The sequence below is a fragment of the Neoarius graeffei genome, chromosome 28, assembly GCF_027579695.1.
Source record: "Neoarius graeffei isolate fNeoGra1 chromosome 28, fNeoGra1.pri, whole genome shotgun sequence".
NCBI classification, from domain to species: Eukaryota; Metazoa; Chordata; class Actinopteri; order Siluriformes; family Ariidae; genus Neoarius; species Neoarius graeffei.
Genome location: NC_083596.1, coordinates 42,554,590 through 42,571,928, shown reverse-complemented (window position 1 = coordinate 42,571,928; position 17,339 = coordinate 42,554,590). Strand labels below are relative to the sequence as shown.

General features: G+C 41.9%; 1 protein-coding gene across 1 annotated transcript in view; it reads left to right on the top strand.

Annotated features, from left to right (window-relative positions):
* rabep1 (rabaptin, RAB GTPase binding effector protein 1) overlaps positions 1-17,339 on the top strand; it is a 57,179-nt gene that overhangs the window by 9,369 nt on the left and 30,471 nt on the right. The window contains exons 2-9 of the mRNA XM_060912476.1: positions 699-827; positions 6,523-6,726; positions 7,450-7,610; positions 7,771-7,890; positions 9,779-9,914; positions 10,184-10,362; positions 10,522-10,632; positions 15,557-15,979. Coding sequence (XP_060768459.1) covers positions 699-827; positions 6,523-6,726; positions 7,450-7,610; positions 7,771-7,890; positions 9,779-9,914; positions 10,184-10,362; positions 10,522-10,632; positions 15,557-15,979 — 1,463 coding nt within the window. The remainder of the gene's footprint in view (positions 1-698; positions 828-6,522; positions 6,727-7,449; positions 7,611-7,770; positions 7,891-9,778; positions 9,915-10,183; positions 10,363-10,521; positions 10,633-15,556; positions 15,980-17,339) is intronic.

Genomic DNA, 17,339 nt, shown 5'->3' with positions numbered 1-17,339 from the left:
GTTACCCAGTTATACCATATCACTAACAGTTTGCGGACACCTGACCATCAGACCTACATGTGGGCCTTTCCTAAGCTGTACTGGTCTTTGTATGCTGTAGCATTACATTTCTCCTTCGCTGAAACTAAGGGGTCGAGCCCAAACCTGTTCCAGCCTGACAGTGCCCCTGTGCAAAAAGCGAGGTCCATGAAGACATAGTTTGCCAAGGTTGGAGTGGAAGAACTTGAATGACTTGCACAGACCTCTGAACTCAACCCCACTGAACACCTTTGGGATGAACTGGAACGCTAGCTGAGGCCTTCTCACCTCACCACATCAGTGCCTGACCTTCCTTCCTGGCTGAATGAGCACATTTGTAGTGGAAGAGGACAAGGTCTAGAATGGGATGTTAAAAAAATGAGGGTACAACCCTTGGGCCCAATAGTGTATTTTCCTTTGGTAGTCAAGTTGAACCAAACGTGTCACCCTGCTCGCAGTGCTGAGTTCGGGTAACTTAAACACATGATGTTGACCGAACCAGGAATCAATTGAAGCAAGCCCTAGACCACTATTGCCAAGAGGACTTCAACAAACGTACCCGATTCTTGGGCCTAATCACCCCGAAGTCAATGTGTGATGGGATTTTGAGAATTTGAATTAACATGGTGGTATTGCGCCAGTTGGCCCCAATGGTAAACAGTGTTTTCTTGTTATGGCAGGGCTTCTCCAGCAGCGTATCGAAGATCTGGAGCAGGAGCGGGCCGAGTTCCACAAGCTCAAACAGCAGCTGGAGATGGAGTTCAACCAGAAGCGTGCTAAGTTCAAGGAGCTCTATTTGTCCAAAGAAGGTGTGTTTGTCAATGGCTTAATTTCTGTTAAAGCCGAGAAAAGAAATTGTAAATCAGTTGGTGGTTCCATTGAATACTGTAACATGCCAGGGATCCCAGACGTCCGCTATTTAGCAGAATTCCGCTATTTTCTAGCGAAAGTGGTTGTTTTTTTTAAACGTTTATGTTTTTTTATATGTTTAAGTAAAATGACCAGCAGAATACGTTCTGATTTGGTTTGCTTGTTTAGCGATGTTTTCGTCAGCTTCGTTTGTTCTCGTTGACATTCGGGAACACTCGGAAGTTAAATTGATGTAAATACCGCGAGCAGTGTTGCCAGATTGCGCGGTTCTCCACCCAGTTGGGGGGTTTCAAGTGCATTTTGGTGGGTTTTGAACATATTTTGGGCTGGAAAACGTCAGGAGTATCTGGCAACACTGACCGCGAGACTGTACGCGATAGAACAAGAAAACAATATGGCTGCGCCCATTTGCTAGAAAACATGTTTTAACTCCGTTCGTGCTTTTGTTTCTAATGCGTTGAACTTAATTCAGAGCACTGCAGGAACATCAGAAAAGCAGAAGGAAAGATCAGAGAAACAAAAGCAGAGAAAACTGGAGGAAAGACAGAATGCACCCCAGAAAAGAGCATTAAATTCCTTTGCAGTGAAACCTTTCAAAAAGAGAGAGGTTTAAATCAAATATCTCCAGTATTTGCTGTACATATGTATATATCTAATATTACTGAATCATTGATTTCTGCTCATATTCATGATTTTTGAAAAAAGAATGTGGCTTATATTAGACTAGTTTTGACATTAACTTGAAACAAAAAAATAAACAAATGAGATGAACTATGGATACTATTGTTATAACAAAATCCGTGGAATATTTAGGCAAGTATATTCTTCAAAGCTACATTTTCGTCTAATTTTTATAATTTTTTTTTTTTTTGCCACTTATGTCATTGATTACAAAATATGGCATCAAATAGATACACATTATGGTTAAATTCTGTTGCTTTTCTATGTTAAATCTATGTAAAAAATGTGTTCTATAGCATCTTTTAATGTTAAAATCTCAACAGCTTCAGGCAGCCCCCTTGACCCCTGCTGATAGTTTCTCATCTCATTATCTCTAGCCGCTTTATCCTGTTCTACAGGGTCGCAGGCAAGCTGGAGCCTATCCCAGCTGACTACGGGCGAAAGGCAGGGTACACCCTGGACAAGTCGCCAGGTCATCACAGGGCCGACACATAGACACAGACAACCATTCACACTCACATTCACACCTACGGTCAATTTAGAGTCACCAGTTAACCTAACCTGCATGTCTTTGGACTGTGGGGGAAACCGGAGCACCCGGAGGAAACCCACGCGGACACGGGGAGAACATGCAAACTCCGCACAGAAAGGCCCTCGCCGGCCACGGGGCTCGAACCCGGACCTTCTTGCTGTGAGGCGACAGCGCTAACCACTAGCCTACACCACCGTGCCGCCCGGTGATAGTTTCTTACATTCCTCTATTTTTTTCAATTACTGCTGGGATCCCTGACATGCAAAATGTACGCCTACTTATAACTTGTGTACAGCAAAGCATAGGCGCCAACTTCATGTCAACATTGGGGGGTCAGAATTATGTTCTTGCACCGTGATGTCATGACGTCGGCAGTGTATGTGGCTGAATATCAAAGACTCCGTTCTAAGTCATTTTCATTCATTACTATTCACCGTTGCAAGTGGGAAGCGCCCATTTTAACGATAACTTATTATGATGCATTAAAAAAATCTCACGACTTTAAACATTGTATGAGAAACAATTTATTCAATAAACAAATTTAGTTTAATGCAATTTTCTTTGAGATGAATTTGGCAGATAACTGACAAGAATAGTGCAAAAAAAAAAAGTGCACCATACTCTATAAAAAAGGCTTAAGCGCGTTAAACTCATATATCCGCATCGGCTTTAACACAGACTTCAGTGTCTAAATTCTGCACAACGTGATCACCTTCATTGCTGGTGGCTGCCGGCCTATTGGTTCGGATAATCCACTTGTCCATTTTGCTTCGTTTCTATGTTCACTGTTCAGTGAAAACGGTTGCGGGAGGCCACACAGAACTTTTCGCCTCAGTAGTGCTGCCTTGGTTGCTACGCAACAAACCATTTTATTTATGGTTTTTTTTTTGCCTGGGCCGCGTAGGCCTAGTGCTATGCAGTGTAAATTTTGCGGAGTGCAACCTGTCAATCACTCACTGCCAACCATTGGAATATTGCAAGCGGAAAAGGGGGCGGGTCATGTCCGATCATAACATTTTAGGTGACGTTTCAATAGATTACTTATTTTGCATTCAAAGCTAGGCTATTATTTGTTTAGTTGGTTTCAATCGTCAGTTAACATGAATTCATCTGTACTGTTTACTACTTTTTCACGTTTCATTATTGGGGTGTTTTTGCCCCCCCCCCCCCAACTTTATCTTTGGGGGGTCAAAAAGGTCCGTGCCCCCTCGCAGATGGCGCCAGTGCAGCAAAGAAAGAATTTGACCCTGTTGATGGCAGGATTATTGTCAAGATGCATTCAAGTGTTAAGTCTTGCTCAGGAGCTGAACGGTGGTTCTTTGGTATTCCTGGGTTTTAAACTTGTAATCTTCCAATCACTGTATCATCGTCTTAACAAATAAGATACCAGGCTTTTTACATCCCTCCATCGCCTGTATATACCTGGATTACTATGAGCTAAGAGACACCATGCAGCAGAGCAGTGGTCCGTTTAATGGAAAACTCCAGCCATCCTTCCTTCCATCCATCCATCCATCCATCCATGTAACAGCTGGAAAAACAAACAGTACCGAATGGAAATGCAACCTGTTACAATTTATCTAAAAGAAAAATCCATTACGCTTTTTCCACCTCCTCCTTACCGCTAGACTGACTTCTCAACCTCAGTCACACTTTTGTGGAAATAAAAATGGAGGGGTGAGCTAATTTGAGCTAATGGTCCAGTGCATATTGTAAATTATTATACACACACAGGACGCTTTTTTCTTTTCCGATGGAATAAAAACATGTTCTGTTCCCTTCTAGCGGGTTTCACTCATTTGGTTTGATAGCATGCAGTTTTGTTAGCATATCGCTAATCCTACGTGTATTACGCCACTTTACTCAGTGGAAAATGAGTGTTGAATACGGTTTACGATATCGCATGTTGTCAAGACAACACGACATCACATGTCGAAGCTGATGCGAATATCCACCGAGAGAGTTTTCTGTTGCACACGCGCAGAATCATTTCTTTGTTCGCCGGGAAAGAGAAAGACGCATTGAACGCTCAAAAGGCTAGCAAAACTTCATTAGACGTTCTTCATGCATATTTACAAGCAGTGGCGAACCGTTACAATTGAGGTATTTCACCTGACGTCACAGGGTCACGTGACGCCCCGGTGTCCGCCATTTTGAACGTCAAGCTAGCTAATGTCAACAACAGTAGCTGGTATATTATTGTAGCAATGTTTACGTTCAGTCATTTGGATGACTGTTAAAACCTTTCAGTCTCAAGTTTTTCCTTTACTGGATTTACTAGTTTACTGAGCTAGTGCGCCGGCCGGCTAGCGCGCGCCGGCAGGCTAGCGTGCGCCGGCAGGCTAGCGCGCGCTAGCTCCCAGCTTGCCCGAGCGCGCTAGCTCAGTACACTAGTAAATCCAGTAAAGGAAAAACTTGAGACTGAAAGGTTTTAACAGTCATCCAAATGACTGAACGTAAACATTGCTACAGTAACATACCAGCTGTGATGTTGTTGACATTAGCTAGTGCTAACAGCTAGTTGCTAGTACACTGCTACAACACAGACACCGACCCTAATAATACAGTTCTTGGTCATTGCCTGGTAACAGCAAATTTATAACGGGCCATGTCTCAACAGACTAAGAAGTTATTTCAATGACATTTAATAACATTTTGTTTATCCTGAGGACCGGAAGTAAATGAAAATGTGAACAAACCTTAGCTGTAATAAGATGGCGACCACCGGCTCCAGGGACGACCCGCTGATGTAGGCATGTTACCCAGCCTGACACAAAATATTTGTAGGCATCCAAACTCTTATACGCTTTCAGATCAATACCTGTGTATGGCGATGGGTTTTTAACGACATAGGTATACAGATCATGTGGGCCGAAGTCAGGTAAAGACGAGGGCTTCGTGTACTTCCGTACGTCAGTGAACAATCCTGGTGGAAGCAGGTAAACGTCGTTCTCTAAGCCTGCTAACCTCAATTTTTGCAAATACCTCTCCCTCTGCTCGCCCTGTAAATGCCCTACGTCGCTGGATAGTGAAGGTGTTTTCTGCATCTCGCTCCTTTTTCTTTTATGTTTTTCGTTTGTCGCCTTCCTCGCATTCAAACTGATTCGAGCCGTGACGTCCAAAATGGCAGCATCACATGACTTGGTCACGTGGGTGAAATACCTCAATTAGAGCTGGGACTTGAGCTCAGCCAAAACTTAGCCAGACACCAAAAAAGCAACAGGGCAAAGGATTTTGCAAGGGATTAGCGGCAGGCTGCCAGGTCGCGCCGTTGTGTGTAGCTGTCTATTGATTTTAAAATTAAGTAAATTACTGTACATAGGGAAATGAATGCTTAAGTACGAGTGGAAGAAGAGTCTGGAAACGGAGATCTTAGTTTCTTGGTCATTAGCCTTGCTCTCGATAGCACTGGCTTGACTGCTTTATTAGCATTCGCTAACACTACTGATGAACGCTACACTGGCTGGAAGGTGACTTCACTGCTGCGCTGACAGCGCCAACATGCAGGTAAGCTAGCGTTAGCCTTCGAGAATGCTGATATCAAGAGTGTGTGTATGTATAATAATAATAAGAATAATAATATTGGCTGGCTTTTTTTGTGGTATATCAGATATATTCCATTCAGCTAGCATGATATTGAACTCGTCTTCATCTCATTCAGTATCATGCTAGCTGAATGGAATATATCTGATATACCACTCAACGCCAGCCAATATTATTTAATATTTTAACCTTCAGAGATTCGGAGCTTCCTCCTTTTTTAGTGACACGTTTTAGCTTAAGGTTCGTGGCTAAACTCAAATATACAAATCAGTATGGTGTTGGTTCTGGAATGGTTAATTTTTGAAGGCTGTGATGTAAATATACCAAATGTTCCATATTGTAAGGAAAACTGTTCTGGATTGTATCTTTCCACGATAGCAAAGGGTTAAAACCTTTGCCACATTTAGGCGCTCTCCCTCCCCCCCCCCCTTGTTGGTGTAGACTTGCATAAACAAATGGATGGAAACACTAATAGTCATGTAACTGTCACTTTTTACCACTGCGCCTTAAACAAGCACCTAAAACATTAATGCTTCCATCCAAACAAGCCTTCGTAGGTCTTCAGATATGGTCAAGTGAGACAGTTTGGAAAGAAATGCGTTTTCTGATGCGGAAACTGGTGGGGGTCCTCTTTTCAAATGAGCTTTGAATCAAATCCAAAAGTCTCAAATAATCAAATTCTAGCCCATAATTTTCCATTAGGTGAACCTGCTGATAAGAAAAAACAAAACAAAAAACTTCGCAGCAGAACCTCCTCCTTGCTGTCTACTGCCCACCCCTTTCTTTGACGGACAGCTAGTACAGGTATTCTCTCACGGTTCTTGAAAACGACGAAAACTCAAAGCTCTTTTTTTTTGATTCCTTGGTTTGCCTCTCAGAGGAGCTGAAGCGTCAGGCAGCGTCTCTGGAGAGCGCCCAGGTAGAGCTGAGCAACATGCAGGCCCAGCTGGCCGACGCCAAGGCCGAGATGGAGAACATCAAAGCTGTGGCCACCGTCTCGGAGAGCACCAAGCAGGAGGCCATCGACCAGGTCAAGCAGCAGTGGCAGGAGGAGGTGGTGTCCTTACAGGCCATCATGAAAGGTAGGCGTGCACCGAAATCCATGAGCGGTTCTGGTTTATCCCAGGTGGAGCGACGTTACAGTTACAGAGGTGCCAACTTGTACAGTTTAGTTGGATTTCCAGTTTTTGACTTGCTGCTACAGTGATACAGGAAGCACTTTTTTGGAGCGTGAATAAAATTTGCCTGCTGGAAAGGTCAGTTGAGCACATGGGATGTGAAAAATGCATTTGCGGTTACTTTTGCGTCGCACTGTTTATATTGGTGAACTTTTTAAATAAATTCGCGGACCTCAGTCTTGTAAAGGTGTCCTGTACGTCACCATTTCATATTTTCTTGACAGGTTTACTTCGTAATTAGCTTTATTTCTTATGGATTGAGCCATTTTGTGTTCCTTGGGCATACAATGTATTGTGTTGTAAGATATTTACATACTAATATTCGTCTAATACTAATACGTCTATGGTTTAAGTGCAGTATGATATGGGTATGGACCGGACTTGTTGGCAATGTCGGCACCTCTGTAGTCTTTTCCTAGTCACATGTCACTTCAGCTTGTTTTTATTAAATAAATTGAAGTGCTTGTTACACTTAGACGAATGCAAAAGCTATAGCACACAAACATGGTCTGGAAATTATGCTCCTAAAAATCCCTCCGCTATGACACAGCAGTTCCTGATTTAACTACTGCATTGAAGTAAAATGGTTACCGAATGATATTCAAGCTGTAGCCGATCTGCGTTCAGACACGTTGCGGGAGTACGAGGTGCAATTCCACCAACGACTGGAGCAGGAGCGAGGGCAGTGGGCGCAGTATCGAGAAGGGGTCGAGAGAGAGCTGGCGGAACTGCGGCGCAGACTCTCCGAAGGCCAAGTGGAGGAGAACCTGGAGAACGAGATGAAAAAGGTCTGTGAAAATCAGTGATGTTTTCTGAAGCCTAGTCAATCTGGTTCAAGAGAACGTTTTAAGGAACTGGTTTAACTTCGGTGAATAGTAGTCTTGTTTTCTCGGAATAAAAGCGAACGGAAAAAAAACGTTGACTGAGCGGAAACCGCTTTCCCCTCAGGCTCAGGAGGATGCTGAGAAACTTCGCTCTGTGGTGATGCCAATGGAGCATGAAATCGCTGCTCTGAAGGCCAAGCTGACAAGCGCAGAGGAGCGGGTTAAGGAACTTGAAGCAGCTAAGGTCGGTTTTGAGGAAGCGAAAGTCACAATGCTTCTATTTATTCTTGTTTGTTTCTTTTTTAACCTCAGCTGGTGGTGAAACACCTGAATTGCTCTTCCAATTTACAACCCCAATTCAAAAAAAGTTGGGTGGTTGTGTAAACCTTAAATAAAAACAGAATGCGACAATTTTGCAAATCATGGAAACCTTTTATATTTTAATTGAAAAGGGTACAAAGACAACATATCAAATGTTGAAACTGAGATTTTATTACACTAAGTAACTTTAAAAACGCACATTGATAAAACTTGCTGAATTCGTGCTGAGTTTATCTCAAGAAGAAAAGAAATATATCACAATGGAAAAATAACTTCGTTCCGCCTGAATAAGTTCCAAATCTGTGCTCAAATCAGAATTTAAGGGAGTTGTACTCAATAACGTACAATATGACTCGGGTAGTCAATGACATGGACAGGCTTTAATTTTCAAACAAATTTTGCATACACTGTACACACACAATCTTGCCTATAAATACCCGGGGGAAATGATGGGAAAATTGTCATTATTGAAGATGCCACGCCTAAGCCAAAATCAACGTGAACAGGCCATCGGGACGTTGCGTGCCGGAAGTACACAGACAGATGTCGCCCGGCACTTCGGTGTTCATCATTCGACCATTTCCCGTTTGAGTCAGCGTTACAGACAGACAGGGAGCACCAGGGATCGTCCACGCCCTGGTCAGCCTCGAGTCACGACGCCAGTTCAAGATCAGCACATCAGGCTAGCTCACCTCCGTGACAGATTCCTGACACCCTCAGTCACTGCTGCTGAGACCCCTGGACGACACAGACCCAGAATCTCCAGCGTGACGGTCCGAACATGGACCAACTGTCACTTTGAATTTTTTTATTGTGAATTAATTCTTGAGTTTGACAATAAATGTCCTTTATCGATGTTTCAAGATGTGTGTGCATTACATACAATATCATACATTTCAAATATATGCATGGATCTAAAGTGATATCGTGTTGAATTCCATTGTGCGTTTTTAAAGTTACTTAGTATATTTTTAGAAAAAAAAAGCTCATTTTTAAAAAAATTTGTCAGCAAAACATTTCAGAAAAGTTGAGACAGGGGCATGTTTAACACTGTGTTGCATCACCTCTACTTTTGTAAACGTTTGGGAACTGAGACAACCAGTTGCTGTAGTTTTGAAAAAGAAATGTTGTCCCATTCTTGCCTGATATACAGTTTCAGTTGTTCAACAGTTCAGGGTCTCCTTTGTCATATTTTGCACTTCGTAACGTGCCAAATGTTTTAAACAGGAGACAGGTCTGGACTGCAGGCAGGCCGGTTTAGCGCCCGGACTCTTTTACTATGGAGCTATGCAGTTTTGTCTTGCTGAAAGAAGGAAGGCCTTCCCTGAAAAAGAGTTTGTCTGGATGGCAGTATATTGCTCTGAAATGTGTGCGTGTGTATTATTCAGCATTAACGATACCTTCCCAGATGTACAGGCTACCCATGTCATGTGCACTAATGTACCCGCATACTATCACAGATGCTGGCTTTTGAACTGCGCGCTGATGGTAAGCCGGATGGTCCCTCTCCTCTTTAGCCTGGATGACGTGGTGTCCATGGTTTCCATAAAAAAATCTCAAAATGAGCGCATATTTTTCAAAAAAAAAAAAAATTCTCAGTTTCAACATTTGACATGTTGTCTTTGTACTATTTCCAATGAAATATCAGGTTTCCTTGATTTGCAAAGCTTCGCATTCTGTTTGTTTTACAGTGTCCCAAGCTTTTTTGGAATATTGGCGTTGTAGTTTCCTGGGAACTCTTAAGAATTGCAGCTTGTAAAAGGATAACAATATAAATGATCACGTTTGGAATATTTATTCTTGCTTCACAGGTGAAGGAGCTCAACCATGTTCTCGAGGCTGAGAAGTCGTGCCGGACCGATTTGGAGATGTACGTTGCTGTTCTCAATACCCAGAAATCTGTCCTCCAGGAGGACGCTGAGAAACTTCGGAAAGAGCTCCACGAAGGTGCGTATTTAGCAGCGATGGCCATGGCCTGCCATGTAAATCTGCTTTGAGGTCTCATTTTTCTTTTCGTTTTGTTAAATTCAAGCAGCTGCACCAGTCCGAATAACGAACTTGTGGTTGGAATCAGAATAGCAACAAATGGGTTGTCTTCTAACACCAGTCAACACTTCACATCCTAATGTTTACAAATGATTAAAGCCCTTACATCATAGAGCTTTTAAACGTTTCGACGGATAACCGCTATAAAGTAAGTCAGTGTGTATGTACAGTGTGTCACATGTTGGAGCTTGAGCGGCAGCAGCACAACCAGTTGAAACACACTTGGCAGCGCGCCAACGACCAGTTCCTGGAGTCGCAGCGGCTGCTGATGCGAGACATGCAACGCATAGAGAGCGTGCTGAGCTCTGAACAGCTGCGCCAGGTCGAGGAGATGAAAAGGAGGGACCAGGTACAACAGCTCACGTTCCAAAGTGACCGTTTTGTCAAACGTTGGACGACATTATAATGATGTCCTCCATTTATTTTCACTTGAGATGCCAATCAAATTCTCACACTGATGTATATTGATACGGAGACCATGTTTTTTTTGTTTTTTTTTTTTCTCCAGGAGGAGGATGAGAAGGAGCAGCTCAGTCAGGCTCAGGAAGTTGGCGAGGATGACACCGCAGACCACACGGAGGCCGGAGAGGACTCTTTTCTTGGCTTTTCTATAGAGGAGGTACCAAAACCACAGTACGACAAAGTCAAGGGCCGTTCTTCATACAGAGCTGGATCGAGCTGTCTGATTGATTGATTTGACATGATCTTGGATTTGTCTGATGTTTGTTTGAAGCTTTTGATGGACTTGTAGTTGGACAAGAAGCCGATGAAACTTGCTTACCAGCTACCAACTGTGCTTCGTTGCCAGTCACATCATTTTTTGACTTGCTGCTCATGCGGTAGAAGTTTAGCATAACGCGCTCGGAGGAGAGCACGACCCACCCTTGATACACTCGCGAGGTTTTGAATGAATTAGTTAAATTGTGCTCTTATTTCAAGCAAACGAGAACCAGGATAAGGCTACTCATGGGCACAATTGATTCGCTGATCATACTTTTTGAGTCGTGATCCAGCTTCCTTCAATCTGGCGAAACGAATCTCTCTCGAACTCTCGGGTGCATTTGAAGAACCAGTATATGCAGTTTATTATGCTGCATCATGAGTACAATACACCTTTATTAATTCTCCCAAATGGGTTTTTCAGAATTAATTTACATGAAACTTAAATAAAGAAAATTACAATAAAATATACAATTATATAATACTAGAATAAATGATGTATAAAATATATGCATATATACAAAATTAAAATCCGTGTCTCTTCAGTTCTGGTCTTGCTTGCCTCTTGAAGGAAGCGAGTGTTGTCGCATTCTTTACTTCCGGTGATAATTCATTCAAAGAATTTACGGCTCTGAAGAAAAAAAAAACGCTGCGCTGTTGCAGTGCGGCACTTGGGTACAGTGGTGCTTGAAAGTTTGTGAACCCTTTAGAATTTTCTATATTTCTGCATAAATATGACCTAAAACATCATCAGATTTTCACACAAGTCCTAAAAGTAGATAAAGAGAACCCAGTTAAACAAATGAGACAAAAATATTATACTTGGTCATTTATTTATTGAGGAAAATGATCCAATATTACATATCTGTGAGTGGCAAAAGTATGTGAACCTCTAGGATTAGCAGTTAATTTGAAGGTGAAATTAGACTCAGGTGTTTTCAATCAATGAGATGACAATCAGGTGTGAGTGGGCACCCTGTTTTATTTAAAGAACGGATCTATCAAAGTCTGATCTTCACAACACATGTTTGTGGAAATGTATCATGGCACGAACAAAGGAGATTTCTGAGGACCTCAGAAAAAGCGTTGTTGATGCTCATCAGGCTGGAAAAGGTTACAAAACCATCTCGAAAGAGTTTGGACTCCACCAATCCACAGTCAGACAGATTGTGCACAAATGGAGGAAATTCAAGACCATTGTTACCCTCCCCAGGAGTGGTCGACCAGCAAAGATCACTCCAAGAGCAAGGTGTGTAATAGTCGGCGAGGTCACAAAGGACCCCAGGGAAACTTCTAAGCAACTGAAGGCCTCTCTCACATTGGCTAAGGTTAATGTTCATGAGTCCAACATCAGGAGAATGCTGAACAACAATGGTGTGCATGGCAGGGTTGCAAGGAGAAAGCCACTGCTCTCCAAAAAGAACATTGCTGCTCGTCTGTAGTTTGCTAAAGATCACGTGGACAAGCCAGAAGGCTATTGGAAAAATGTTTTGTGGACAGATGAGACCAAAATAGAACTTTTTAGTTTAAATGAGAAGCATTATGTTTGGAGAAAGGAAAAAACTGCATTCCAGCATAAGAACCTTATCCCATCTGTGAAACATGGTGGTGGTAGTATCATGGTTTGGGCCTGTTTTGCTGCATCTGGGCCAGGACGGCTTGCCATCATTGATGGAACAATGAATTCTGAATTATACCAGCGAAGTCTAAAGGAAAATATCAGGACATCTGTCCATGAACTGAATCTCAAGAGAAGGCGGGTCATGCAACAAGATAACGACCCTAAGCACACAAGTCGTTCTACCAAAGAATGGTGAAAGAAGAATAAAGTTAATGTTTTGCAATGGCCAAGTCAAAGTCCTGACCTTAATCCAATGGAAATGTTGTGGAAGGACCTGAAGCGAGCAGTTCATGTGAGGAACCTCGCCAACATCCCAGAGTTGAAGCTGTTCTGTACGGAGGAACGGGCTAAAATTCCTCCAAGCCGGTGTGCAGGACTGATCAACAGTTACCGGAAATGTTTAGTGGCAGTTACTGCTGCACAAGGGGGTCACAGCAGATACTGAAAGCAAAGGTTCACATACTTTTGCCACTCACAGATATGTACTATTGGATCATTTTCCTCAATAAATAAATGACCAAGTATAATATTTTTTGTCTCATTTGTTTAACTGGGTTCTCTTTATCTACTTTTAGGACTTGTGTGAAAATCTGATGATGTTTTAGGTCATATTTATGCAGAAATATAGAAAATTTTAAAGGGTTCACAAACTTCCAAGCACCACTGTACATTTAAGAGATCCTTGCGTCTCGTATTATACCTAAGAACGTCAGAACGTTTGGTAAGCCTTGTACTTAAATAGTTATTAGGTGCCAAGTTATTTAAACATTTATAAACCATAGTAACATCACGCAGGCGTAACATATATTATCTACAGTCAGCCAACCAAGCTCATTTAGTGTAGGAGAGATGTGGTCATATTTTCTAGTATTAGTAAGTATTCATGCAGCAAAGTTTTGCATAAGTTGCAGCTTGTGGATATTCTGTTTAAAAGTTCCAAACCAAACAGTAGAACAGTACATTAATTTGCTAAAAACAACAGAGTTCAAAATTACATACAAAACTTCCTTGGAGAATAAATAACGAACCCTACTTATTTGACATAGACTCGACAAAAGTGATGAAGACAGTGCAGAAATATGATCAGTAAAAGTCAAACTGGAGTCCAGTGTAACACCCAGATCTCTTGCGGATAGTACGGGTGTTAACTGTTTGCCCAGGAAGGGTAATGTGATGTCAGATAGCTGGGATGTAAGTTGGCTCACTCCAAACAACACAAGCTTGGTCTTGTCGGGATTAATCAGAAGATGGTTTACACAGCACCAACCTGCCACAAGAAGGAGGTCTTCAGCTACCTGGCTGAGGCAAATGTCGAGGTCCTTAGTTGAAAAGGACAAGTAGATCTTAGTATCATCAACATACGACTCGATGTTACTAAACTTGATTACTTTGTGTAAATCGTTCAAATACACGGCAAACAGCATAGGCCCTAAAACTGACCCCTGAGGTACTCCGTGTGTTCTTGTAAGAGGTTCCGATAAGGATGTCCCAACTCGAGTACGTTGTTCTCTGTCCCTTAAATAGCTGTCGAACCAGCGGAGAGCCCTGTAGTAAATCTTGCATGTGGAACTGGGCCCAGCTTTGTTGAACTTCCTCATTTTATTGTTGGACACACACACGATCCTGAATTGAAGTGATTCCACTAAACTATTAGCTCATCTGTCCATAAAGCTGATGAGCTGTTGCGTTGGCGTCCATCGTCTGCCCATCCGTCATCCGCAATTCAGTTAAATCGTATCTCCTCCGTCAGTCCTCCACGGATTTCCGTTCTGATTGTTTTGTTTGAAAGAACTCATCGCTCCGCACAAAACTCGGTCGTTGTTTTGTCAAATTTTTTTGCTAACGAGTTAGGCCAAATTAACAAATTTTCCAGGCCTCTCACTAGAATTGTATCTCCTCTCTCGTTTCTTACCCGATACCAGTCCTGATAGATGTTTTTCAATTTGTTTACAACTTTGTTTATTTTCAGTTAAATCGTATCTCCTCCCTCCGTTCTCGATAGATTTCGGTTCTGATTGTTTGTTTTTTTTGAAAGAACTAGTCCTTCTGCACAACACTTGGTCATTGTATTGTCACTTTTTTTTTGCTCACAAACTGCTAAGGCCAAATAAAAAAAAAAATAGTGTGTTTCCGGTAACCCGACCGATCGAGAATTTCCGCGTCTCAATTGCCGACCGTAAAGTTTTTCTTACAAATTTCCCTCGATATTTTAGTGTAAGCGGCGTTAGTTTGTCATAATTTTTTGTTTCAACGCATTCAAGTTGTGAAAGAAACGATAAAAATTAAATGTTTTGCCACTTCTATCAGCCCTCCTGCATAAACATGGAAGCGCACTTGTATACTGAAGGAGGAAGGGAAAACTGAGCCGAGCCGCCATTTTGAATCCTCATTCAAGGCTGTAATGCAAATTGCTTCCTTTTCAGTATACAAGTGCACTTCCATGGCAGGGAAAAACACTACATTTTGCCGCCTATGTAGTCCCCTATTTATACAAATAGGAGTCATTCAGGATTCAGCCATGTTTTTGCTCGGTGTTTTTGCTCGACCCAAGTTCTACAGTAGGCTAGGCGAGGCCGTCTGCTTTTAATGGAAGTAGCCTAGCCTAGGACGTTATTTTCACGTTATTTCTTGATAAGGTGTTTTCATGTTATTACATGAAAATATCATGAAATATCGCTTCCGTAGATCATAACTCGAACTCTCGCGATATATTTTTTTTATTCGTTTAAAGATTTAAAACACTTATTATATTATGATGTGTGGTATAAAGGATTCTGTGCCAAAATACTATTTTGTAAGATGTTTACTTGTTAATTTTTTCGAACAAAATAAAAAAAAAATTAAGAAAAAAAAAAACCTTTCCTACCTACCGACCTTATTTTAGTATTTCATGTTACCAGAAACACACTTTTTTTTTTTTTTTGGCCTAACGAGTTTTCGGACTTTTCGTTAGAATTGTATCTCGTCTCTCATTCCTTATGCGAATTCAGTTCTGATCGATGCTTTGGGTCGATCTTCCCTTACGGAACAAAATTTACTCCTTTGTTGTGAACAATTTGTCATGGAGGTTGGTCCTCTTTCACATCGTCACATTTCAGTTGTGTTTGATGTTTTGGTCGTCATGGTTCTTTTGATGGCAGGCCAGATGAGCTACAATACTACGTCCTTGACATTCTGGTTTCTCTTGTGTCTCTCATGTCAGTCCCACCTGAATCACAGCATCCACAGCTCTATACACTCGCTGGACGAGGACAGGCCGGACTCGTGCGACCCCTGTAGGGATGGCCTCCGTCGTGTCCAGTCCACAGACAGCCTGGGCTCTTCTGGAAACGCCCTGCAACCTCAAGGACTCAACCACAAAGCCAAATCAGCCAGCAATCTGGACGAGTCAGAGTTCGGCCCGCTGGTCGGGGCCGAGTACAGCCCCTCTGTGGCACCCTCGATCGGTTCCCTTCCTTTCCTCCTCACCAAGGACCAGGAGAAGGCCATCAAGGCCATGACACCCGAGCAGGAGGAAACAGCGTCACTCCTCTCGAGCATATCACAGCGGCTCGACGCGACCTACCTGCCTCCAGCCGGCTACCGATTGGTCAGCGACTCGGAGTGGAACCTGCTTCAGCAGGAGGTAGGAAGATTAAACTGACAGAAAATGCGTGTGAATAGTATTTTGATTGATTTGATTGAAATGAAAAGCTTAGTAACAGATGTCAGTCCATTTCAACCATGTGATTGTGTGGAAGATGACTAAATGAGGAACACGCAAAACTGGAAATATAAGTTTAATAGACCGGCACCAGCAGTGTGACGAGGATTTGTCATCAACAGTGTTGTCGTCAATCAAAATTACTTTGTTTTTTACATGTTCCTCAATGAGGGGACTTTCACACTGTATCTACCGTACCTCACACCAAAAATTAAGGAGCGTGCACATATACATAAAATAATATATTTGTACCAGCCAAAAGTTTGGACACCCCTACTCATTCCTTTTTTTTCCCCCCCCGTAACTTGTATCTTCTACGTTGTAGAACAGGACTGAAGAAATCAAAACTATGGAATTGCATAGTGAGCAATTCCAGCGTTATGGACGTGACACTTGAACTCAAAATGGCAACAAATGACCCAGTGCATGTTTTATTGTCTCCCAGTATTTAAACAGGTGTTGCATATTTTAAGGCTGTACCATACTGGAGAAGTGATAGAACAAGAACAATTCCCATAGTACATCTAGGGCATGCCAGAAAACGCCAATAAAAGATGCGTTATGGATGTGACAGAAAAAGTATCACTTTTCTTGGGTGACTGTACATTTTTATCAAACTCTGTGAAATTGTAAACCTAATGTCGAAATGGAGATATCCATTTGATAGAGGGGTCCAAGGTGAATATTAAAAAATCTTTGTTTAAAATATTTTGTATTTCATGCAGAGTTTCGGAAGGAAAAGTCAGCGTTATGGATGTGACGAAATTCCGTTATGGATGTGACGCGTCTGAAATAGACATGGCATATGTTTAGAAAATCAGCAATTTAACCACCATAACCCTTTGAAAAACTCTCTAAATATCAGCTAAAACTATCAAAGTTCTTAAATAATATTTAGGATGGCTATTGTTTTGCTGTTTTGTGGATTTTAGCATACATTTCTGTGGCTTGTGGCAATAATATAGAATTGTACATGATCAAAGTTGATTTTAGCTTGGGGTTTACATTATAAGAAAGAAAGACTGACAGTGACATATTAGGTTGGTTACAAATTGGTTCAACTTATTCACATCTGTAAAATACAGGCCTAGGTGATATCTCTGGGAGTGGTTTTGATGTATTACATGTTGCTTTATTTTTGCATGGTGAGGTTGACATTTACATGGAATTGCCCACGTGTAAAAAAAAAAAAGGTTCATTACTTTGATGACACTTGGCATTCTCATAACCAGCTTCACGAGGTAGTCACCTGGAATGCTTTTCATTTAACAGGTGTGCCTCG